The sequence below is a fragment of the Panthera onca genome, chromosome F1 (assembly GCF_046562875.1).
Source record: "Panthera onca isolate mPanOnc1 chromosome F1, mPanOnc1 haplotype 2, whole genome shotgun sequence".
Taxonomy (NCBI): Eukaryota; Metazoa; Chordata; class Mammalia; order Carnivora; family Felidae; genus Panthera; species Panthera onca.
This window is the reverse complement of record NC_138355.1, coordinates 9,306,607-9,332,725: the sequence shown is the minus strand read 5'-3', so window position 1 is coordinate 9,332,725 and position 26,119 is coordinate 9,306,607. Positions and strand designations below refer to the sequence as shown.

The 26,119-nt window shown below is 37.9% G+C and overlaps 1 protein-coding gene across 6 annotated transcripts in view; it reads right to left on the bottom strand.

Moving 5' to 3' along the window:
* AKT3 (AKT serine/threonine kinase 3) overlaps positions 1 to 26,119 on the bottom strand; it is a 305,967-nt gene that overhangs the window by 29,032 nt on the left and 250,816 nt on the right. For all 6 annotated transcript variants that reach the window (XM_078440960.2, XM_078440956.2, XM_078440957.2 and 3 more), the window contains 2 exons: positions 16,160 to 16,374; positions 9,126 to 9,213 (listed from right to left, as the gene is read on the bottom strand). In XM_078440960.2, coding sequence (XP_078297086.1) covers positions 9,126 to 9,213; positions 16,160 to 16,374 — 303 coding nt within the window. The remainder of the gene's footprint in view (positions 1 to 9,125; positions 9,214 to 16,159; positions 16,375 to 26,119) is intronic.

The window sequence follows — 26,119 nt, the reverse complement described above, 5'->3', positions numbered from 1 at the left end:
GATGAATGAACTTAATGACAGCAACATATTTGGGACAGGAAGGAGGAATCAGGAATATTGCTTTAAGGTACTTTTACCATCTGCCAAGTGGTATAGATTATTTGAAAAAGGACTTGAATTAGTTATAAATATGTACTGCAAACTCAAAGGAAAACACTAAAAAAGTTTAAAAAGAAGTATAAATGATATGCTAACGGAGGAGGAAAAAAGGCAGTCTTAGAAAATACTCAGTTAAAACCAGAAGTGTTAGAAAAACAGCGGAACACACAAAAATATACACAGAACAGGATAATGAATAGAAAACAGTAACAGATAGGGTAGATATTAATCCAACCATGTCAACGATCACTTCAAATTTCAACAGTCTAAAAACACCAACCAAAAGGCAATGACTGTCAAGGGTGTAGAAAACAAGAACCAACCACATTATTATTTACAAGAAATCCACTTTGAATGTAAAGATACCAAGAGATTTAAAGTAAGGGGAAGGAGGAACACATACCACAGTAACACTTAACCAAAAAGTAAGCTGGAGTAGTTACAGTAATTTCAAACAGAGCAGATTTCAGAGCAAGGAAAATTATCGGAGATAGAGAGGGTCATTACATAATGATAAAGTGGCCAATTCTCCAAGAAAAGGTAAGAATCATTAATGTGTATGCATCTAACAACAGAGTATCAAAATACAATAGGCAAAAACCAAGCTGCAAGGACACACAGATGGACTCCCTATTACAGCTGGAGACTGCAACACCCCTTTATCAGTAACTGACAGATCCAGGTGGCAGAAAATTAATAAGGACATAGTTGAACTAAAAAAGTACCATCAGCCAATTGGATCCAAATGACGTTTATAGACTACTTCATCACACAACAGTGAAATACACATTCTTCTCAAACTCCCAGAACATTCACCAAGACAGACCGCACTCTAGGCCATAAAACACACCTTAACAAAGTTATTTTTTTATCCTTATTTTTTAAAATTTTTTAAAAAATTTTTTTCCAATATATGAAGTTTATTGTCAAATTGGTTTCCATACAACACCCAGTGCTCATCCCAAAAGGTGCCCTCCTCAATACCCATCACCCACCCTCCCACCCCCCATCAACCCTCAGTTTGTTCTCAGTTTTTAAGAGTCTCTTATGCTTTGGCTTAACAAATTTACAAACAGATCATTCAAGGGGTATGCACTCAGACCTTAGTGGAATTAAACTGGAAAGCAATAAGAGAAAGACAGCTCAGAACCCCTCAGATACTTAGAGGTTAAATAATACACATCTAAATAACACATGGGTCAAACAGGAAGTCTCAACAAAAAATTTTAAATATTTTGAACTAAATGAAAATACAACTTACCAAGATTTGTGGGATGCAGTGAAAATGGTACTTAAGGGAAAATTTATAGCACTGAATGCGTTCTTTAGAAAGGAAAGATATACAGTAATAACGTAAGCTTCCAGCTTAGGAGAGTAGAAACAGAAGAGCAAATAAAATTGTGATAAGGAAAATAAATAACTTTAAGAGCAGAAATCAATGAAACTGAAAACAAAATTGATGAAGAATGTCAACAAAATCACAAGCTGACTCTTAACTGGCTAAACCTCTCACACATTGAGCAGGACACTGTATTTCCATCAAGTCCCCACATCTCTAGGAGTATTTTGTGCTTATAGATGCTGCTATTTGCTGCATATTGTTTGTTATGCCAAAAATGACCTTTCACATTTAATATTTAGGTATTGAAATCAACTTAGCTCAAAATAAAGGAAACTGCATATGCAGATTCAGTATTGTTTACCTTGGGGCAATGCGACTGGCATTTAAAAAGGAACTTCTTCAATCTGACAGGATCAGCTGGAAACCCAGGATCAGCTGGATTTTAAACTTTTCCCTCTTCTTTTTTTTGACATATAGTTGTAAATAAAGACCATCATCATACACATTAAAATACACACACACACACACACACACACGAGTCAACTACATGATAACTAAAAGAAAACCCACTTAAATATAACGACCAAGGTTAAAAGTAACAAGATGGAAAGGATATATAAAATCAAAAGAAAGCTGGAATACTTATATTAATATCAGACAAAGTAGATTTCAAAACTAAGATTACTGCTATGAATATATAGGAACACTTCATAACGATTAAAAGGTAAATTCGCCAAGATGTAACAAAACTAAATGTGTATGCAACCAACAGTGAAGCTTCAAAATACATGAAAACTAAAAAGAAAAACAAATCCATAATTATAGCTTTAGATTTCAACAATCCTTTCCCAATAACTGACAGGACAATTAGCAAGAAAATCAGTACGAATACAGGAAACATGAACACCACCATCAGCCATCTTGACCAATGGCTAGTGGTAGAACACTTTATACGATAAAAGCAGAAAACACATTTGAAGTGTACACAGAACATACACCCAAATAAACCATTTTCTGGGCCATAAAACAAGTCTCAATAAGTTTAAAAGGATTACTATCATATAGAGTATGCTTTCCAAACACAAGAGGATTTAGTTAGGAATCAGTAACTGAAAAATATCTGAAAAATCTATATATTTGGAAATCAAACAATACATTTCTAAATAATCTGAGTGAAGAAGGAATCACAAGAGGAATTAAAAATATTTTGAAATAAAAACAAATAGGTCAAAACTCGCAAAACAAAGTTAACAGTCCTTAAATGGAAACTTAGAGCATCCATTGAGGGCCTAGGCTAGAAAAAGAGAACGGTCCCCAAACAATAATCTTACCTTCCCCTTAAAGAAAATAAGGAAAAAAGAGCAAGTAAACTCAAAAGAAGCAGAATAAAGAAATAATAAAGAGCAGAATGAATTAATCAATGAATAATGACCAGAAAAATACAGAAAATCAGTGAAAACAAAAGCTGGTTCTTTGAAAAAACTCAACAGCAGACATAGACCTCCAGCCAGACTGATCAAGAAAAAGGAGAAGACACAAGTTACCAACTTCAGCATTAAGAGAGAGATCATAATTACATAAATAGCAAACACTGTAAAGACAGTAAGATCTTTAAGCCAGTACATTAGAAAGCCTAGAAGACAAAAGATCCCAAGACATTCAAGAAGCAACAGACAACTAGAACAGTCCCAGAACTATGAAAGAAACTGAAATTATAGTTAAAAGCTCCCAAACAAATACAAAATGCCAGACCCAAGTGGCTTCATTGGTAAACTCTATCAAAGATTTCAGCAACAGGTAATACAAATTCTACACAAACAATTCCAAACAATTGAAGAAAGGGAATACTTCCCTCTTCATTAAAAAAAGTCAAACATGATTCCGAAATCAAAATCATACAAAGACATTTTAGAAAAACAAGATGATGCCTAGTACCATTGGTGATTTAAGGATGCAAAAATCCTTAAAAAATACATTGTATCAAATCTAGCAATACTTAACAAGGATAACCCGAATGGGTTTTGCCCTAGGAATGTACGGTTTATTTAATGTCAGAAAACCAATCATGTAATTCACCATCTTCGTAATGTAAAGGAGAAAAACCGTAAGGCCATTACAACAAATGCAGAAAAACTTTAACAAAATTCAACACCTCTCAGGGATGAAAACTATTAGCATATGAGAACAGAAGGGAACTTCCTCAACCTAACAAAGGAGGTATAGGAAGCTTACACTAACACCACATTTTTATAACTTGTTACACTGGAATAATTTTAGGCTTAGAGATGACTTACAAAAGTAGTACAAAAAGTTCCCATATCCCGTTTACACACCTGCCCCTAAGGCTAGTGTCTCATACAGCCAAAGCACAGTGCTCCAAACTAAGAAATGAATGCTGGTATGGAGCTGTTACCTACCATGTCCCTCTTCTGTCCCAGGAGCCAAACCAGAGCCGCAGGCATGTGGCCAGAGTGCCCTCAGTCTCCCCCAGTCCGCCCAGTTCCAGGGTCATTCCTCACCTTTTGCGACGTTGACACTTTTGAGGCTACCTGGCCAGTTATTTTCAGGAATGCCTCCTCCATTTGGGTACTTCTCACGGCATCGTATCATGGGCTACATGAAGTCAGTCTGTCTTATCACTGGTGGTTAATCTTGATCCCCTGGCTTAAGACACAGTCTGCCAGCTTTTTCTACTGTAAAGTTACTCTCCTAAGCTTTGTATATAATAAATGCTTGAGGAGAGATACACTGAGACTGTGCAAATATTCTCTTTCTTTAAAAAAAATTTTTTTTAATGTTTTATTTATTTTTCAGACAGAGAGAGCATGAACAGGGGAGGGGCAGAGAGAGAGAGGGAGACACAGAATCCGAAGCAGGCTCCAGGCTCTGAGCTGTCAGCACAGAGCCCGACACAGGGCTCGAACTCACGAACCGTGAGATCATGACCTGAGCCGAAGTCAGATGCTTAACCGACTGAGCCACCCAGGTGCCCCAATATTCTCTTTCTTAAACTAAACTTTTGCCCACTAATTTTAACATTCATTGGTAGATCTTGCATGCACTAAGTTTTATGCTGGGGGCCTAATGGTGATTTTCTAGCTCTCTTACTCCTTCCACATTTATTAACGGGAATTCATCTTCTTTCCTTAACTGGAATGTCCCTTTTTCTCAACATTTATTTTTTACACTGTGGACTTATGAATATGTATTTTATTCTTTGGGTCATAATGGAATAGCAATATATAATAATCTTTATTTTCTTCTTGAAATTGTTTCAGCTTTCACTACTGGGACTTATTTAAGGTTGGCTCCTCCATCCTATTAATGTACCTCTAACTCCTTCCCTCCGTATCTTTCTTCTTTACTTTCTGGCATCACAAAAGTCCTTGGACCCATCTTTTATTTTCCCCCATCCCAGCTCTTAAATCAACTGCTTCTCAAAGTAACCTTGGTTCTTTTTATTGAAGAATGATATTTAAAAACTAAGATCTCAGCACTAGATGTGATAATTAACATCATAATTAGTGATAAAAGTTGTTTTCCCCCTAAGATCAAGAATAAAACCAGGATGTTCACTCTATTCAACTTCTACTCAACATTATAGTGAGGTCCTAGCCAATATACCAAGGCAAAAAAAAAAAAAAAAAAAAAGTACCAACTGAAAATGAAGTAAACCTCCTTATTTAAATAAGATATAGTCATCTATGCAGAGAATACTAACTTATCTACAAAAAAAAAAAAAAAAAAAAAGCTAGTAAGTGAGTTTTGCAAGCCTGCAGGACATAAGGTCAATATACAAAATCAACTGTATTTCTGTATACTGGCAGCAAACAATGTGAAAATAAAAATTTTAAATAACATTTTATCAGAAGACATGAAATACTGAAGGACCTACAAAATACGGGTAAGACTTGAACATGGAAAATTATGAAACATTACGGAGAGAAATTAAAGCAGACTTAAATAAACAGAGATATACCACGTTCATGGATCTGAAGGCTCAGTCCTATTCAAATGTCAATTCCCCCCCAAATTTACCTACAGATTCAACACAATAGCACACAAAATCCCAGCAGACTCTTTGTAGATGACAAACTGAGTGTAAAGCCTACACAGAAATTTAACTGGACAGCTTCATCTTATACAACATCCTCCAGAGAATCTTCAAGCTTGAAGGCAATTCAGAGATCATAATTTTGTGTGACTCAAATAATTTGTCCATTTCCACACAGGAAGGAAGAAGCAAATCCAGGACACTTATTTCCACACTTCAGTGCTGTGCTCTTTTGAGTGGTACACCATGATATTCACAATTAAGGTTAAGTCATTTTTTTATGTTTGTTTGTTTATTTTTGAGAGACAGAGTGTGAGCGGGGGAAGGGGGAAAAAGGCAGAGAGAAAGAGAATCCCAAGCAGGCTCTGCATTGTCACCTCAGAGCCTGATGCAGGCTGTGAGATCATGACCTGAGCTGAAACCAAGAGTTGGTTCTGGACATTGAACCAGTTGAGCTACCCAGGCGTCCCAAGATTAGTTCGCTTTTTACTTAACCTAGGGAGAGATCTACCTTTAAAGATATCAGCATCTCTATATATGTCTTCATCTCTAGATCTGCCACAGTATATAGAAAAACGGGTCAATAACTATGTAATAATAAATCTACGAAATAGTAAAGCTCCTAAAGAGTATTAGTAAAATTGTAATTAAAAACCTTTGGGGCGCCTGGGTGGCTCAGTCGGTTAAGCATCCGACTTTGGCTCAGGTCACGTTATCACGGTTCACGCATTAGAGTGCTGCATCAGACTTTCCGCTGTCAGCGCAGAGGCCACTTTGGACCCTCTGTCCCCTTCTCTCTCTGCCCCTCCCCTGCTTGTGTACTCTCAAAAATAAATAAAAATATAAAAAAAATACTTTATCTTAGAGATGAATTAACCTCTCATGAATAAGTTACATATTTCAAAAACATAAGAGCCCCATAAAATGTTTGTTTTTCTAAATTATTTCATAATTTATGCTGTCCAAAGAGTAGAATTATAACTGGATTCATTAAAATAGTTACTGGCATCGGAACTCTCATAATTAATTCCCTGTTTCTTAGTGGTATGATACAAACCCAGACAGACCCAGTCACATTTTCACAGGCTTTGAGAGAGAGACTCAAACGTCACGGTGCTACTGTAATGCTGCGTAACGTCCTTCAAGTATGTAAAGATGGCTAGGCCACCGCCTCATCTGACATCCACCTGAGTAAGCCTATAGCAGATGTCAGTTGCTGGTGAATTTCGTTTATGGAAACTGTAATTTTTGCAGTTGTTCTTCACGTATGATATTTAACACCTTTGCTCAGATTAAGTGGCATCTATTTTTATCAATTACAACAATTTAAACTCATGTCTCCACATACATCATCTAAAGCTATGTTTCCTTCTCATGGCATACTGGCTCCTCCAATCCCATTCACCACAAGGGAGCCGGCTGCTGTCTTACTGTCACTTCCACTCTGGCCATGGTCTCCACTCTGTCTAGTCCCGTGGAGCAGAGACAGGACATGTGTCTCTCAAGAGTTTTCCCCAGGTGAGGCCAAACCTCCACTTAACACAGAGAGCTGAACCCTGACAAGGAAATCTTTGTGGCATATACTAGTCTCCTGACAGGATTGAAGAAAGTTCATGTTTTGCCTCTTCTTTAAGTTAGTGGTGCCATACTGGTGCCTCACAATTGTCTCGTCAAGAAATGCTTTCTCTCCTTTCCTTCTTTCTCCCTTTTTTGTTGACTTCTCCTTGGTGAGGTTATACCAAAGGGATATTTTTGGCTTACAGCTCTTTACACCAAAGAAAACCTCTGACATGTATTATTTCTGGGAGACATAAGACCTTGATCATTCCCTTTTACAAGGGTCTTTTGTAGTGAACTGATGTGACAAAAACAGTACAGAGCCAACAGGGTCGAAGTAGGGATGCAACCCAGTTAGAACATCATCAGTTTATAAAGTGGATGTTCAGTTGTCTTCGTGAAGTTGATAAACATTTAAGAGCAGTCACATGCTTCTCATAAGCGTTGAAAAAGATCCAGCACCTACCCCAGTGCTTTCTACATGGTGGAAACTTAAAATGTGGGAGGTATTTTTTTTTAATTTTTTTAACGTTTATTTATTTTTGAGAGACAGAGACAGAGCGTGAGTGGGGGAGAAACAGAGAGAGAGAGAGACACAGAATCTGAGGCAGTCTCCAGGTTCCAGCTGTCAGCAAAGAGCCCAATGCAGGGCTCAAACCCATGAACTGTAAGATCATGACCTGAGCCAAAATCAGACGCTTAACTGACTAAGCCACCCAGGTGCCCTTGTTGTTGTCTTTTTTTTTTTTTTTTTTGGTAATGTTTATATTTGAGAGAGAGAGAGAGAGAGAGAGAGAGAGAGAGAGAGAGAGAGATGGAGACAGAGGGAGACAGAGAGAGAGAGACGGAGCATGAGCAGGGGAGGGGCAGAGAGAGAGGGAGACACAGAGTTCGAAGCAGGCTCCAGGCTCTGAGCTGTCAGCACAGAGCCCGATGAGGGGCTCGAACCCACAAACTGTGAGATCATGACCTGAGCCAAAGTCAGACGCTTAACCGACGGAGCCACCCACGTGCCCCAAGACATGGCAGTTTAAGCTTGAGGAGAAATGTTTAATATCGTGCAACTATTTTACAAGAAGTGCTTTTAGAAAATCACCACACCCTCTATTCCCATAACACAATGCCGAAATTTGGTACTTGTCTTCTTCCTTGTAAGTCATATGATACCATTCTATCTTCACTTTAGAGATTAATAGAAGAGAATATTTAGCACAAAACAGACATTTCATAAATGTTGATTATATATGTTTCAGAGAAAAATAGGGAAAACTGAAATAAATGGAAACTAACTACACAAAATAACCAGATAAAGATTCTAAGCAGCAAATACTGTACTGCGTAAAAATTTCACAGTGAAATTTTAATATGAGCATTTGAAAACAAAAAAAATCAAAATCAGTGCCTGTACTAACAATACCAGAAGTAGTAGAAACAAAAGAGACAAAAATTAAAAAGAAGGACTAGACACAGTAATTTCCTGTTCCTAGGCAAAAATTATAGTATTAAAAACAAGTAATAAGTAGATTACAATAAAAATAAAGTTATAAAATTAGTAGCACCCATTTTGTGGGCATTAAAATTGTTTCAAGTAACAGAGAAGTCTCAAATAAGAAAAATATTTATTACTTTGTTAAATATTAAAACTAAATTCCTTTCAATTCCTTTTAAAATAAGGATTTGTATAAACAAACTTGTAGAGCTCACTCTAAAATTAAAGACATAAAGACAAAGAAAAACATGATTTTTTTTGCTAGTTTTCTTAAAGAGTAACACAACATTGTTTTCTTTATTTTTTCTCTTAATACCAAGCAAACAACGAGTAGCAAACTACCATCACTGTGACAAAAGAAAAATCAAGTGACCATGCTGAATAAAATTTCAAGATGCATTTGGGGAGTCAAACTTATCAATAAATTTTTGTGCTAAGAATTTCAATACTACATTCAATCAAATGTAGGGGGTAAAAATGAAAAGTATCATTGTATCATTGAATTTTATTCACTTAAAAATTTTTTTTGCTGTCAATTCACTTTAGCCAAAATATATAAATACTATGCCATGAAAATAACCTACCTTTTTATCATACACATCTTGCCAGTTAACTCCAGAAAAGAAACTGTGCCTCATAATTTCTTTTGCATCATCTGGTCCTCCACCAAGGCTAAGAGACAGAAACAAAAGTGAGCGCGCATTACAACATTTACATAAGCCCAAGGCAAAACAAAAAAGTTTTTGTGAAATGTAATTTTCTGTGTGATAAATAGTCCTTGAGATAAATAGCCAAACCAATAAAGAGCTTTTGCCATGAGATCTAATTTCCCTAATGTGCTATTAATAAGAAGTAGCCTCGGGACAGTGTGGTAGCTGAAGAGAGCACAGGCTTTGGGGACAAACCCGAAACAGGCAACCAGCTCTGGCACTTATGACATGTGTGACAATGAACAAGCTGCTCAGTCCCAGTGTCCCCTCTGTAGAGTGGGCACAATGACACTAGCCTGGTGGATCACGGCAAGGGTTAGAAACCAGAGGCGAGCACCTCGCACAAGAAATGGTAGCAGTTACCGTCGTCAGTTCTATAAGCCAAATTTATTTTGGTAACACTCATGTCAAAATGCATCCTTGTTACCCTGAGTTCTGAAGTCACTACCTAATTAGTTAGAAAAAGCAATTTGTACAGTATTGCTAATAGACAGAAACTCACGGACTGTTTTCATACCGCAAATGAACTGCCATAGAAACGAGGCTGTTAACCTATGAAATATCACTGCAAGGTAATTTATTATGCAAGCTGCAACATAAATCATGAATTTAAGGATGCTCCCCCCCCATCTTTGCAGGTACTCTTATTTAACTGATAGGTGGCACAGTGTGAAATTCAGGTGTTTCCCGGCTTCCTCAGTTTCATATAGTGTGTACCAGTCATTAGGAGGAAAGAATGAGAAAAGCAAAAATAACACAGAGGGAAGCAAGGAGGGAGTGAAGGAGAGAAGGGGAGGGAAAAAAAAAAAGAACAGGGAAAGAAAGAAAAGAAAGGAAAAGAAATCCATTTAAATCCGAACTGATATAGCAAAAGCTCTCTCTAGTCTTGTTCATGGTTAGGAATGGTGCATGCTTCTGATGTTTACAGCAGTGCTACTGACAACAGTCAAGCTATGGAAAGAGCCCAAATGTCCATCAACTGATGAATGGATAAAGAAGGTGTGGTATGTATATCCAATGGAATATTACTTGGCGATCAAAAAGCATGAAATCTTGCCATTTGCAACAATGTGGATGGAGTTAGTTTAATGCTAAGCAAAGTAAAAGAAAGACAAAACACCGTATGATCTCACTCATACGTGGAATTTAAGAAACAAAACAGATGAACATATGGGAAGGGGGGAAAAAGGAGAGATGGAAGCAAACCGTAGGAGACTAACTACAGAGAACAAACTGACGGTCGATGGAGGGAGGTGGGTGGGGGATGGGCGCTAAGGAGGGCACTGGTTGGGATGAGCACTGGGTGTTTTATGTAAGTGATGAATCACTAAATTCTACACCTGAAACCAATTTTACCATATATGTTAACTAGAATTTAAATAAAAACTTGAAAAATAAAAGGAATAGTATGGGCTGCTAAGTGCTTAACAGCCAGCTCTCTGGGGAAAATTATGCATGTATAATATTACATATGCATATTATACATATGTTTGTCATGGATTTTACAGATATAAAGGATGCAAGGCACAAAATTTCAAAGAGCAATAAAATACAGAATGTCCTTTATTGTAAATTAGCCAAGTGATGCTCAAAGAGAACATTTGTTAATTTTGCTGAACTCCACAGCCCCTCACTGACTCGGAGTGGCTCCAGCACGAATACCAGCTGATCTTTTCGTTTATGGCGAAGACGAATTTGAAAGTCATACAAAAAGGCACATGTCAGAACTTCACTTGCTTCTCAGTTATGTGAGTGACCTCCTTGATGGATGGTAAATCATGTGGGAACAGTGGGAGAGTATCTCTTCATTGTGTGTGTGTGTGCGCGCGCGCGCATGTAGCAGATACAGACAGGACAGCTTTAAAATGTAAACCGTATTATTAACATCTTCTCTACTTAGTTATTTAAATCTAATCTAAAGACAATAAATCAAGCCCTGACGTACAAAGTTTGCCATTGTGGTCATGTGAATACTCCCCACATGGCCAATTTCTTTTTTTTTTTTTTTTTAATTTTTTTTTTTTTTTGCCATTTATTTATTATTGAGAGACAGAGAGACACAGAGCATGAGCAGGGGAGAGGCCGAGAGATGGAGACACAGAATCTGAAGCAGGCTCCAGGCTCTGAGCCGTCAGCACAGAGCCCGACGCGGGGCTCGAACCCACAAACCGTGAGATCATGACCCGAGCCAAAGTCAGACGCTTAACCAACTGAGCCACCCAGGCACCCCCCCACATGGCCAATTTCAAGTCAGCAACCTGATGGCACTCAACACAGAAGTGGGAACAGGTATGCAGAAGCAAACCATTACATAGTATTTCTATGCAGACACAACAGACAAGAGTAACATCAGAATAGTAAAATGCAACAAAATTATCAAGGAGTGATGAATTTTGAGTGTTTATCACCTTTCTTTTCAATGTACTTGATTTACTTTTGTAAGTTTATGTAATTTGATTTTTAATAATGACTGTATTAAAACAACCAGCTCATGAAATTCCTGAAATTTAACAATTGGCTCTTAAGAGCTGGAACATGCCAACTCCCACACACCACTGGGTAGGAAGAAACACAAATAGGTCAGGATAAACAAACAATAATACAATCTATTATTAGGTATAAGGAACACACGACTGGGAAGAATCTGGGATTCCCTGACACACGGCCAGAATAGAAAATAGAACAATGAGCTGATATCTGAGTTATCTGTAGTAATGATCCACGGGTCTCCCATCCCCAGATCGTGCAGAATGAGCCACAGCGCTGACAGGGACTCTAGATGGGACCAGACGGTATTAGCGGTGATCGAATGCAGAACTTTCCGACTGGCGGTCCCGTATTTAGTCAACGCCAGCACTCCACTCCCTAACCTTCCTCTTTCTTCATTCTATTCCAAGTTGTGTGTGTCCCTCCCCGGTTAGGCTGCAAATTCTTTTGAGGGCAGAGACCAGCCCTGGATTATCCAAAAAGCACTTTAAGCTCCTACTCAGGGAGCCAGAAAAGCAGAGACACCAAAACACATGTTTCTGAAGAGAACTTAACATTTCAAAGTATGAATCAAAGTAGTCTGCAGGAGAAAACTCAGAAGTTCACTGTCTTTTCTCACCCTTACGCTATTGTTTTTATTTCCGTATCGCTCTCATTTTGAATTCTACGGGAGATAGTGGATGAGGTGGGAGCTGGGAATAGAGAGCCGTAATCATTTGGTAAATAGGAGGTTTTAATCCAGCTTTAGTTTAGTTATTCATTTTCTGTCACCCCTCAGTTCTCTAGCAATAGCTTGGCTGTGGACATTGCCAGCATTTAATCTATATTTATCAAATACATAAAAAACTAAAGTATCAGCCATGAGTACTATGTGAAGTCTAAGAATATAATCTTAGACTGCCATTTTAGAAGCTGGGAGAGACTCTTTAACACAAGCTTCCTCCAAGTGTGAAACTGTCAAAAACTTCAATGTCAATGACTCCTTAATATACAATTTAAGACTTCAAAATAATATCAAAATATGATTTGCACTAAGATATTTATGTCTAAGAATAGTAAACTCCAATATCAGAATGCCAAACTAAATCCTCAGCGACTATGGATTCTTCATTATTAGGAACATCATGGAATTCATATTTTCCTGTGTTACTGAATGCAACACACGGTCACGCTTTTCCTATGAACTGCGTGCAAGAGGATAAAGGAGATACTGATAGAATGAGCATAAAGTAATGGAGCATTAGAAAGAAAGGCAAATGATGGTTGACCCTCTGGTAGAACTGACAGTAATTCAGTAAAGAGTCTCAAAAAATTCAGGCAGTATTTAAAATTGTTGAAGAGGAAGAATAACGAGGTCTAGGATAATGCTATTTTATGAGGCTTCCAAAGACTTTTCAGGGTCTTCTTAGTGGCTGTTTCTCTTCTTCCCACCTCTTAAATTGTGATGCTTCCCAGGATTCTGTCCTAGGCCATCTTCCCTTTGTACTCAACCCTGCCCACGACTGTCCCGGCCCCAGCTGCCTCCGAGATATCCGTGGGTCCCCAAACCATATATTCAGCCACCACATTTCTGTTTAGCACTGGTACTATTTTCAGTTCCATCTGGGTTTTCTACGGACACCTGACTCGGCACAGCCGGAGCAGGTGTCAGTAAACCCTCCCCTCTCCTACCCCCCCGTGCCCCCCCCCTCGTCCTCTGCCTGTGCTCCCTGTCTGTTGATAACACTCCATCCTCCAAACGAATCACTCAAGCTGGAAAGCACGGAGGCAGGAGACTCCTTCCATGTCCCCACCACGTCTCCTTCATTATTCACAAAGTCCTACTCACTGCTTCTGGAGGACCCCCATCTCTCATCTGGACAATCCCGTATGTGTGCTCAACTGCTCTGCCTACCTGCCCCTGGCCCTTCACCTTTCCTAGCACAAAACTCATTATACCATCTCTTACTTTTAATAACTCACTGGTTTTTTCATCCCCTTCTGAATAAAGGTTAAATATTTTCTCAGAAGCAGAGGTCTTTGAAGTTTACCATTTCAGCTTCATCTCCCAACATTACCCAACTCATATTCTACCTTGTAGTTGCTGAACTTCTCAAATGCCATGTTCATTTGCAACTCTGGATTTTTCTTTTTATTATTATTATTTTTCAAATATTATTTATTTTTGAGAGAGGGACAGAGAGAGTGAGAGAGCCAGAGAGAGACAGAGAGAGAGAGGAGGAGGGGCAGAGAGATGGGGAGAGAGAGAATCCCAAGCAGGCTCCGCACTGTCAGTGCAGAGCCAAATGTGGGGCTCGAACTCCCAAACCGCAAGATCATGACCTGAGTGGTAATCGGGGTCGGAGGCTTAACTGACTGAGCCACCCAGATACCCCTGGATTTCTTTTCATGTAAATTTCTCTGCATGAGCACCCCTACGCCTCCCCAACTCTTCCAGCCCCCTGGTCAGAGCTAATAAATTTCAACAGGCATTTGTATGTAGGTCTGAGTATCTGTGAGTACCTGTTTTCTGTCTTGCATTATTCTATGACTATCTAGAACAGAGATGATTTGTCTTGCTCATCGTTCCGTTCCCAATATTGCAACGCAACAGTGGAGGGAGAATGACTCCCCTATCTTAAATGAGAACATCAAAGAACTGAGAAAGAACACCCCAGCTTCTCTTTAGATGATACCAACCTCTGGGTGGGCAAACCTTTAGGAGTTGTCCTACTCACCAGGCCACTAACATTCTAGAATGTACCTCACATTTATTCAACAATTATCAAGTATCTAGTTTGTGTTATCTCCCTCCTCCCCCGGGGGTGGGGGTGGGGATAAGAAAATGAATGACACACAGACATGAGAACCACAGACACAAGTGTGCTCTACCAGCTGCTTAGAGGGGCCATCAAGGAAAGGGCTAAGTTCCCTGGAGTCGTCAGGAAAGGATGCAGTAAAAAATTCGCTGCTCTTGAAATCCAAGCCAAATATTAGATCCCTAAATCAAGTAGACAAAACGGAAATCTTAGCTCTGTTTAAAGATTACCTATCACCAAGTGCTGTGTGTTACATTAATTGTGAAATAATCACACTAAATGGAACACATTTCAAAACCTGAACCAACTGAGAAACTGATGCATTGCAAATAAGCTACGAGAGAAACAGCAAATAGGCACCAATAAAGGTGATTTCTGCTCTTCTTCTATAGGAATTTTCTGTAGGATAAACCGCTTCACCTTCTAGGGGCCTCGGCTTCGTCCTCAATCAAATGTAAATGAGAATAATATACACCTATCAACTCTACAAGGCTACTGAAACAGCAAAGGGAACAACAGATACACAAATGCCCTGAAAAAGAAACCAAAATCACTTTGCAAATATAAGGTAAGATGTCCATGACCAGGATTATAAAACACATGTCAGAAAGGTTCCTCACGAGCAAAAGCTATCTCTTTTATTAAGTCTGCTTATTTCTGAAGGTAAAATCATGCTCCTCACAAATTTAAAATCTAGAAGTGTGTAATGGAAACCATCTCTAAAGCAAACAAAAATCGCATTTTAGGATTCATTCCCTCCTTCCTTCATTAATTCAGTCTGTCAACTAATACACAACGAACACCAACCAAAAACAGAACTTTGTAAAAAATTATTATGTGAGGGAAGATTTAGCAATCTAAGAAATAATCCTCAAGAGCTTAACACCTAAGTGATTTTTAGAGCAACGCTTATATGCGTATGTACCTAGAGGAAAGGACGGCTGTATACATGAATACACAAACACAGATTAAGGGACATTTTTATATTAACAATCATTTCATATATGACTTATAAACTGTATGTGTAAATGAACACAGAAACACGAACAAAGAATGCTACAGTTCGCTAAGCAAAGGGCTGTAGGATTCTTCAGGTCACAGTTGTAGCTACAAAAGAAGTACAAAGTGTGTAAACATATTTTGCTTTTAGTTCTTTCCAGCCACACATGGAAAGGAATATCTACAATGGACAAAAAAAGTAGCTGGATATGTTAACACAGGTTGGGATGGAAGAAGAATACAGAGCCGGTTCTATCCTTTTTATTATGTAAATTAGCATAAATATAAAGGCCCAGAGACTGAAAGGAAAAAAAGGGGATACTTCTGTCCCCACAATAGCAAGTACCAGGGCAATTAAGAAATTGTTCACTCACGGTACGGATAATAAAACCCTCAAAATCCTTATTTGGTAAAATCTACATAAAATTTCCCAAGTTAGGAAAGAGTTGCAGAAATTTTTTAAATGTTCTGTATTACGCAGTTAAAAATAAGTCAGTATTTCAGTGGGAAGATGTCTACACCAAATACATTGCTCCTTGGAGTGAGTTACATTTGAATTAATTTCCATATCACAATTTCTAACCACATTCGTCAGTAACTCAGTGAGTGTTATTTGTGGCTTACCGTTTATTTGGATCCTTTATCAAGAGCCCTGAAAGCAATGATTTTGCATCTGAAGAGAGTGTCCGAGGAAATTTAATGTCTTCCATTAGTATTAGTTCAAAAAGTTTCTCATGATCCTGGTTGTAGAAAGGTAACCTCCCACACATCATTTCATACATGACGACCCCTAGTCCCCACCAATCCACGGCTCGGCCATAGTCATTGTCTTCTAATACCTAAGAGCGAAACCAGAGAAAAGATTCATTACTCCACATTAACTTTTACAGCAGTATTTATAAAATGTAAGACTTTTACATCAACAAAGTGAATCCTAACCTTCAAAGCCTAGGTAGGCTCTTCTAACACTTTGACATTTAAACTATAAGGTATCCTACAAAAGATAAAAATCACACCAGATAGGTGAAATGTTCCATATATGTCCAGAAGTGGCCAGCGTACAAGGAAGGGAACAGGCCACACAGCAGATTCCAAGTGAATGACTGAGTACGCTACGGATCAAACAAAAATTTTTGCGTATCTGCACGTTTTCTCTTAGGCCTACTTAACTTTTCATTCTGGTTCCATTAATGTGGACTTTAACTTGCAGTCACACCGTGCTGATTGCCGGGTATATAATGAGCCTTACACCCTCTTGCATGGAGAAGAGTGAAGTCATACAAACCAGACGGTGAAAGACAGGAGTTATGCGATGGAACACAGATGAGGTCAGGGCACGGCCACCACAAAAATAAAACTGAAAACTTCTGGAGGCCTCTAGTGTTTCAAGTCTTTAAGGAAACAGTCATCAAAGTGAATATAAAGATGTACTGTGTGAGTTGTATCCAAAGCGTTAGTAAGCCCACAAGCAAATTTCAGTTAAACACAAACAAAACTCACAGACTCTGGTATATGCCCTTAAATTTATTTCCCAACATACATTACATGCAACATAAATTGGGAAAGATATGATGTGACACTACCAGGCTATGTTAGAGCAACCTATTCAAACTGGGGCAGAATGGCTTGCCATTTGTCTTAGGAAAATTTTGATTTTTACCTTTTTATGAGGTATGTTCCTCATTCAATGGAGTTTTCTTCATCTGTTTGGATCTTCCAATATTTTACTTTAAGCTACTATATCTGAATAATCTTAAAGCTTACTTTATCTGATTCTCTTAGCTCTGGGATAAATAGCTCTGGGATAAAAAGATCAAGAAAACCAGACCCACGAAATTTACCGATTAAAAAAATCTTGTAACTGATGACATAAGAAAGAATTTGATGCAGAACAAAGTAGTGCTCGTGTTGCAAACTGTCTTAGTTTGAGTAAATAACTTGTTGAGGATTACTCCCATGGGACTTTTATTTAAAATTTACCAATTATGTCATAGGACTGAACATGACATTTTAGATGGTTACGTTATGATTACCTATAAATACTATGAAAGGCACTTGGGTAGACAAGGTATTTATATGCGTGGAGAATATAATTTTGAGAAAAAGCTATGTTACTTAAAGATTAATTCAGCAGTGGTTGTCACATGTGATGAAAAGATTTTTAATTCAATTGTATCATTGTTCCAAGATGAACAGGAACTACATTAGCAAGATATCAACACAAGTCCACTTCCTACGTTTTTTCGAAAATCTTTTATAGAATAACAAACTAAGCAGAATATTTCGGGGAAGAACAACAAATTCTAGTTTTCATCATTAGCTAAAAATACTTCAAATTTCTACTTGTTTGAAATGAGTAATGTAAAAATACAGAGAAAACAACAAATAACCTAAAGCAGCAGAAAGAATTCGGCCTGTGTACTTTCTTAAGTGAGAGGAAATGTTGTATGTGTAATTTTTAAATACCAGTGACTTTTGATTATTCAAGAATCTATCTCATGTCCAATTAGTAGAATGCACTGTTTGTGGGCATTAATCTAACGGACCCAGGATTTTACCTAATAACAAACAATTTTAAAATCTAAGTAACCTTTTGCTGAATTCCTACAACACCAACAAAACAGTGGCGCACGCGAAAAAGAGCCAAATGTGGTTTTTAACCTCTTTTTTCATAAAACCATAAAAAGCATAAAAGCTGGATTAACTGCTTCCCGAACCCACATTTCACCAGCCGGGTTCTCATCCCCAGCTGGCAAAACTGGCAATCCTTTATTTTTGTTTAAATACCTGGTTTGCGGCCAGAAGGGAAAGTGAGTACATAAAAAAAGGGTTTTATTTTTGAAGAGAAATAAGCAACTGAAAAATAAAACTGCATTGTAAAAAAATCTGTTTGATAAAAGAAAATATATTTTATTTAGCTTTGTAAAATGAATGCTGATTCTCAAAATAAGTGGTTTTGCTTCCGAACCTAGGCATTTTAATGAATATATAGATACATAACACTATAATTAGAACTGTTTGCTACGTTACTGTAAACCGCACAAATCCGATGTAATGTATTATCTTATCGACATTTAAAGTCCAGCAACGTTCAGGAGAAAACACCCTAAAGACTCAGCCAGCCCTCTTTATCTAAGAGTCTTTGTTATCAATTAAAAAGAAAGACTTCTGTTCAACTCCCACCTCCAAACAGCTGGAAGATGAAAAACACAAGAAATAAAAACGAAAGTGATCCTAACATTCTACATGTGGATACAGAATCTAAAACACGTCACCACTGTCCACAAACAGCCTTTCTCTCTCCTTAAATCTAAACTGTCTCAAAATACAGTACTCTGAAATGCTCTAGAAATTCCAGCGTGAAGTTAAAATCCACAGCCTCTTTTATGTTATTGTTTAAAGATAATTTTTCTCCCTTACTCAAAGCATGTATTTCCCCACAAATTATAGTAACATATAAAATGTATAGTCTTTAACCTACTGGGATTTGCAATTCCTTCTGGCTACCTCTGATGATTTTTTTTTTTTTTTCCCTAAAAGGCTAATTTACTTCATGGTTATCATGAGGGCTGATCCAAAGAGTAGTGTAATTGGTCCTGCAGTGGTACAACAATGCAAAGTGCATTTCAAGTCCATGACCCTGTGACTTACCATGTAATTTGGATATAAATGCAGATCAAAACCTGCTCCGAGAGCAGCAATCCACTGAAAGACTTATCTTAAAGAATTAATCTGAAGAAAGTGTCTCTTTTCCACAAAATCAATGTTACTCTCATTTTAAACTAAGCTCAAGGTTTGAACACAAATGCACACATTTGGGATTTCCTTCTACCCCTATTGTCCTGTCACCGTGGATGTAGCTTTACTTTGTAACCACATTTAATGCCAAAGACAGACACAAAGGACAACAGGTTATTCGGGACACTAAAAGTAACATAAATATTAAACAATGATAAGAGGTCACATCAAATCAACACCCAAACAGAACACAAACTCTAGGAAACAAGACTTTGTTTCAATTTTCCCCCAGGAACTGGAGATCGCTTCATTTTCTGCTGGAATAAAAACTGGATTCAAGGAAGTTAGAGCAGGTATCAATTGCTGTTAAATATTCTAATAACATCTGATTAATATTTGGTAATATTTGTTGTAGACACTTCCATGTATAAAACAGCCAACTGAGTTAAATAAAAATCACCACGAGTAGCTCTTGAATGGTTACTAATTTCAAGAATGATATTAAATAATAAACTATGATTTTAAAATGGTACCATCGATTAAAGTTCCCAGTGTAAATATCTGTTTGGCTAAGGGGCACTTTCAAAAAACATATTCATTCCAATGTTCTTTTACCAACTGGGATTTACTGGAAGTTTGAAGAAGCAGCTCTTTCAGCTTGTCCGCCAGGCCACACAATGCAGCCACGGCAAGCAGTTGTAAGGAGGGGACGTGTGCCCCGGAGTGGCTTACTGCTCAATCAATAATCCAGACATAACAGATGGGGGAAAAAATTAAACATCCAAACAAACTGTCTGCACACCTATGTTGTGAAAGTAAACTGCGAACTTGGATGAACCAATTTACCACTAATTCAAAAAGGAATTTTTTTTTCTGGTAACCTTGTATTTCAGGTAACGGATATGTGTGTGTTCTGTATCAACACGCGTTTATATACTTTACGATTTATGGAAATCCTTCGCATATTCTTAACATCAGAGGAATTTGCCTTTAAAAAAAAAGACCTGTTCAGTCTTCCAATCCAGACTCTAAAATGTATTACAGCCTTAGGAGAAGTGTATGTTTCAGGAGACTTATGAATTCCATGGTTTCTTGGTATTTTCTCCATAATATATATCTTATACCCAGTTCTCAACTGCTCCGTTAATTCGTAAGAGGCTGAAACTGTAAACACCATTTGCTCAGAATTAGAAGGCTGTAGGTTTTAGGGCTATTTCCTGGCATGTATACGTAAGTCCTTGCATACAGCTAACGGCGTCCTCTCAAAAGCAATCTCTGGATAGAGCAGGCGACATTCTTGAACCAGAGAAAAGTGAAATGGATACAATACTGGTGGCTGAATCATACTTAAACACACATCTTCCCGGAGAGTTCTACCCTGCCCCTTTATCCCGGAGCAAGAGTCATAACGGGATCCCAAGAAATTGGGTCTTTGTCACCAAAGTCAATACAGCCACTGTAAAATATACAGGCCATCACTAGCGGCACCCAGGGAGGGTGAGTTTTGTGTACGTCCTCATGCGTCAGAGAATTTAAAATTAAACTTTGTGCTTAACCTAGAATCATTCCAAAAGCAAATATTCTTACTGTTAAAGTCAAAAGACCATACACCATTGCGAAGAACGTTAGGTGACAGGTAGCTGCCACAGAAGTGACAGACCCCTGGGAAGTAGAAGCCTCAACTTAACACATACTGAGACATTAAATGTTGAACCAAAAATACTACTTTAGCTCATATGTAAGTAACATCCAACCTGGGGGTGGGGAGGAATGGGATGATTTTTAATATTACCCAGAAACAGTACAAGTAGTAAGCCAGCTCAGGACAGTTAGAAGTCCTTAAATACGCTTCTACATAAGCAGACAGCTTCTATCTGAACTAATATCTCTGTCACTTACTTTTCCCCTGAGTATGGATGGATCCTTTTCAGAACCATTCAGGAGGATAAGGGTTTTTCAAAAATACCTTAAGAGGAGGAGTGCAACATGAATTATTAACAAATAAAATATTAGGGATGTACACGGTTTTAGAAAGGCTACTAAAACTTTGTATTTCTACAAAATGCTCAGCCATTTTAAGACTTGGTTTCACAATCTGTTTGAAACAGTAGAATTTTGTCCAAGGGCTAAGCAAAATGTAACTGTGCTACTGTTTTTACCTACAGATTAAATGTGCAAACATATGTAGCCCTGGGCTCATTCATTTTTCTCAAGATCTGAAGACACTATTGACAGAGCCCATGAAATGACATCTTTTACATCTATTCTTTGTTGTATTTAAAATAAAGAAATAAAAGTCCACATAATGCATTTAAATCCAGTTAGGTTCTAACCGCCCCCCACTACCCATATACCACTTCAAGCCAGCAACATCCTTTATCCTTAATTTATATAATGCTCTTAGCTCATGCTGAAGAAGCGAATGTATTTCTCTGGCTTTAAATTTATATAAAATTTAACTTCCATTTGTGCTATTACCTCTATGGCATCACAATAACTTCAAGCAAATCTTTCTTTATCCAAATAGCAAAATATTCTTGTCTATTTCAAATTATACATTATATAAAAGATAGTAAAGACAGCAGGCTTCAAAATAAAAGCAAATAAAATGACAGCAAGTGGATGTTTTCGAAAACATGAGGTTCTGAAAACTAAGAAAACATCAAACAATGCATCTTTAGCCACTGGAAAAAATATTTTACATTCACATGAAATATAATTATATATGTATTTTTTTCTGAATAGCAACCACAACTAGATACTAGATACTAGATATTTTCCACCAGCCAAGTCATTTTTTTGCAATCTTTTTGTTAGTTCTAACTTGATTATCAAATAATTTTTATTTTTACACTATTACAGAAGTGCATTTCTCTAGGTTTCCAAAACCACCTTATTCAACCTTCCCCATCTGTCACCATCTGCTTCTTTTTAGCATGTACTTTTTGTGTGATCACATAAGCATGTGAAAAATAACTAACATTCAGATGATTATCTGCTGGTACATTTGAGGACTGGGCATAATAAAAGTGAACTGCCAAAACGTACTTAACACTTTTAATTTTGTTGGGTCTTGCATGTAAGCTACATTTGATTTTCAAACTGTTTTACAGTTGGAAAGTTGATCAGGTACTGCTAACTCAAGAGCAAAGCTGAGACTAAATAATTAGCACTGCATAAAGTGGCTTGGATTCAATGAGAGCCAAATCAAATAATAACATTTAACAGTAAGGTCTTATATGTGATTTCCAATTTCTTTTATAATTTCTAGATTGAAAATGCAGTGTGGATTACAAAAACAAAATCCCCCCAAAATATCTTCTTGTCCATAACGTATGGCAGATAAATTTTCTTTCTTCTAATATAAGAAAGAGCAAACATTCATTTAAAACCAATACATACTAGTGCATTTTTAAAGATGTAGGACACTAAATGCATATGTTATATCCTGCTAGGACTGTATTTCTCCAGCCTCTTTAAAAAAAAAGAAAAAACCACATGATTTTATTCTTTATCAATAAATATCTCTAATTCTTCACCAAAAGAGGTAAGAGAATGGTTGTAAATATTCTCTTCTCTTTTTTAAAAAAGGGCATTTTTTATACCGTAAGAGTCCTCTTTTGTGGGGTTTTTTAAGAAGAAACTTAAGTTTAGTTAAAATTTAAGTTTATTTTTAAAATCAGCTAGGAGCCTGATTTATCCGACAGGAAACAATAGGGTTTTGACCTGATCTCTAAGTCTTTTTTGAAGTATCTTTTGATAGCCTTCATGTATCTTTAAGTAGCAAAGCACTTCTGCCCAATTGAGACAATTAACTGGCAGAGGGTGACCACTGCTCGCTGACACACAGATTGTGCAGAGATCTCTCCATAACGTGGAAGCAAGTCTTGTGGAGGAAGAGACAATGCTGACACTGAGCCATTCACAAGAGAAGCAGGAAATCAGGAATGTATTCCAGGTCTGATCACTCACATGCTATGAAGAAAAGTCCGGCACTGACGATGGAATGTGCCAGAAATGTCAAGGTTCAAGAAAAGTGAGGGACACCATCCAAAGTAAAGGGGAGAAGCTAGTGTCGCTCTTGCCCACTAACTCTGACCACGTGTATCTGATCACGTTATTGCCTTGCTCTCAATTCAGAAGTGACTCTCCAAGAGATCAGACCTAAACTCCTTTGCATTCCAATCCCTGTGTCCGTGTCCAGCCTCCTCTCCCGTCTCCCACTGACCGCCCCCGGACCCTCCCAGCAGGCTTACGCACCCTGCCTTCTTCCACCACACCAGGCAGATCCCCAGTAAAGTAATTATTTTCTTGCACAGTCAGGATTGTTTTCCGTCTCTTATCACCCCGGTAAATAGCAAGCTACTTGAGGACAAAAACCATTTCTTACTCTCTTTCTATTCCCAGTCCCCAACATAATGCGTGACACCTAATAAATACTCAGTAAGTACCTCTTTAACGAATGAGAGAATTCTACAGTGAAATGGTCCATATCGGAGAGAAGAAATAAGGACTTCAATTCTTGTTCTTAAAAGTAAAACACATTCAAAGTTACCCCTATTTAACAAAAATGTAATGATTGACAGAAATACTTAAAAAATGTAAGAATTTAAATTGCATGAGAAGTTAGAACTGTCATCCCCAAATGGCAACTACCATGATCAAAAATCAGGGGCTGAGACTGTAATTAGAAATCAGCCATGGGGACGACTGGGTGGCTCAGTTGGTTAAGCATCCAACTTCAGCTCAGGTCATGATCTCACAGTTCCTGAGTGTGAGCCCCACATAGGAGCCTGGAGCCTGCTTCAGATTCTGTGTCTCCCTCTCTCCCTGCCCCTCCCCCACTCACGCTCTGTCTCTGTTTCTCATTAAACAAAAAGATAGGAATCAGCCACGGGTATAGAAATTGCTGTTAAAGACCAGGCTTCTGTAATATCCCCCCCCCCCCCCCCAAAAAAAAACCAAAAATAGGTACACAGAAATGTTTTCTTACTTTTTTTTTTTTTTTAAAGAAATGGATAATTTCTTGGGTATTGTAAAGTTGCTATTTAGAAACAACTGGATCCTTCTTGCATGAAACCCTTGGTTTTGTTCTTCAGTTGATGATATAAGCATGTAAAACAGTATCTTTGTTTCTTGACAGATCATCTGCTTCTGAATGAAATGAGATGTGTTTATCTTCTTCAGAAATAATTTCCCTTAACTGTGACACAACTAATTTTGTTATTCTAAATACAGGACAGTACTATCCATGGTGCATAGAGAACAGGGGTAATTGAACTCCAGAGAAACAAAGAATTTGTTTTTCATGATATTCACAAAAACAACTCTCTTCTAGAAAATACGATCTTGTATTTGAATCAATAAGGAACAGTGTTCCTAAAATTTTACCTAATTCACCACAATAAGTGGGAGAATCTTAAACTCTAGATTTTATGACAGAGAAAAATAATATTTTTGTCAGCTCTTGAGAAAATAGTATTTGGAAATGTACTGCATTTCAAATTATTAGCACTTATTTATAATTATGCAATAATCTTGAAATGTAAATTTACTCTCTAATTAAAAAAACTATTATAATAACAAACTGGCATGAGTTATACATGTATAGGAAATGCAATGTATTCCTACTGCCTAATTTCTCTTAATTACCTTTTCCTGTTGAGCATTTATAAAGCATTCATTTTAAAACTGACAATTATTCACATCTATAAGTGGCCTTGAAAGTGTGACTTTTGGGGGCCATAACACCTGTCGTTAGAAAAGCAAAAGTGGCCTTTCCCAGATGGACCTAGTTACAATCCTGTTCCTCTTGCCACCACCTCCCTGCTGTGTACAGATTCCATTGAAAAAGAGTTCTGATCCTCAGTCCCCTCACCTTTAAAAAAACATCAAGGATGCTATCACAAAAAGGTCATTCCAAACACGCAACGCACCTATACAGCAGGTGTTCAATCAACTGTAACCTTCACCCATCAGAGATCAGATGCCTGCCTCGGTCTTTGGCTCCAGCCACACTAACCTTATTGGAGTTTGAGGGAAGAACTGGGCATGTTCCTGCCTCAGGTTCCGTGCTCATTGCTCCCTGTGTCTGGAGAGCTCGTCCCCTCCACCCTGCAGAGCTACCTCCTCAGCATTCAGGTCTCTGGCCAAGCCTCACCTCCCCCAACGTCCTATCTGCAGAAGACCGTATCTTCCAAAGACAGCTGCAACACTATCTCCCATCTCACACGCTCTTCTACGAAGGGGAGGTGGGCGTCGGGGTCACCACCCCTTCAATCTGTGTGGTCTCAGACTGCTTCGCCAGTAAGCATAGGTGCAGTTTCTGAAACCAGGCCACTAAAGGGGACGCACGCACAAATGTCTGCCAGCAGCATTACAGCCCCACGCTAGAAGCAAACCAAATGTCCACAGACTGCTGAATGGATAAACCAAATGTGGCATATCCATACAATGGAATATTATTTGGCCACAAAAAGGAATGAAGTACCATTAACATGGTAAAAACATGGACACACCTTGAAAACATACTATGTGAAAGAAGCCACACAACCAGCCTCATATTGTAGGATTCCATTGGTGGAAGTATCCGGAACAGGCACATCTATACAGACAGAAAGTGGGTTGTAGCTGCCAGCGGGGAGGGGGAACTATGGGTATGGGTTTTGTTGTTAGAGTGATGAAAATACTCTGGAATTCAACGTTGGTGACAGTCGTATAATTTTGTGAACATAGTAAAAACCACTGCTGTATTTTATGGTATGTGACCTGTACTTTAATAAAATTATTAAAAACATACTATAAAAAGGAATTTGCAAACAACTAATAAAACATTCTTAATGTTTG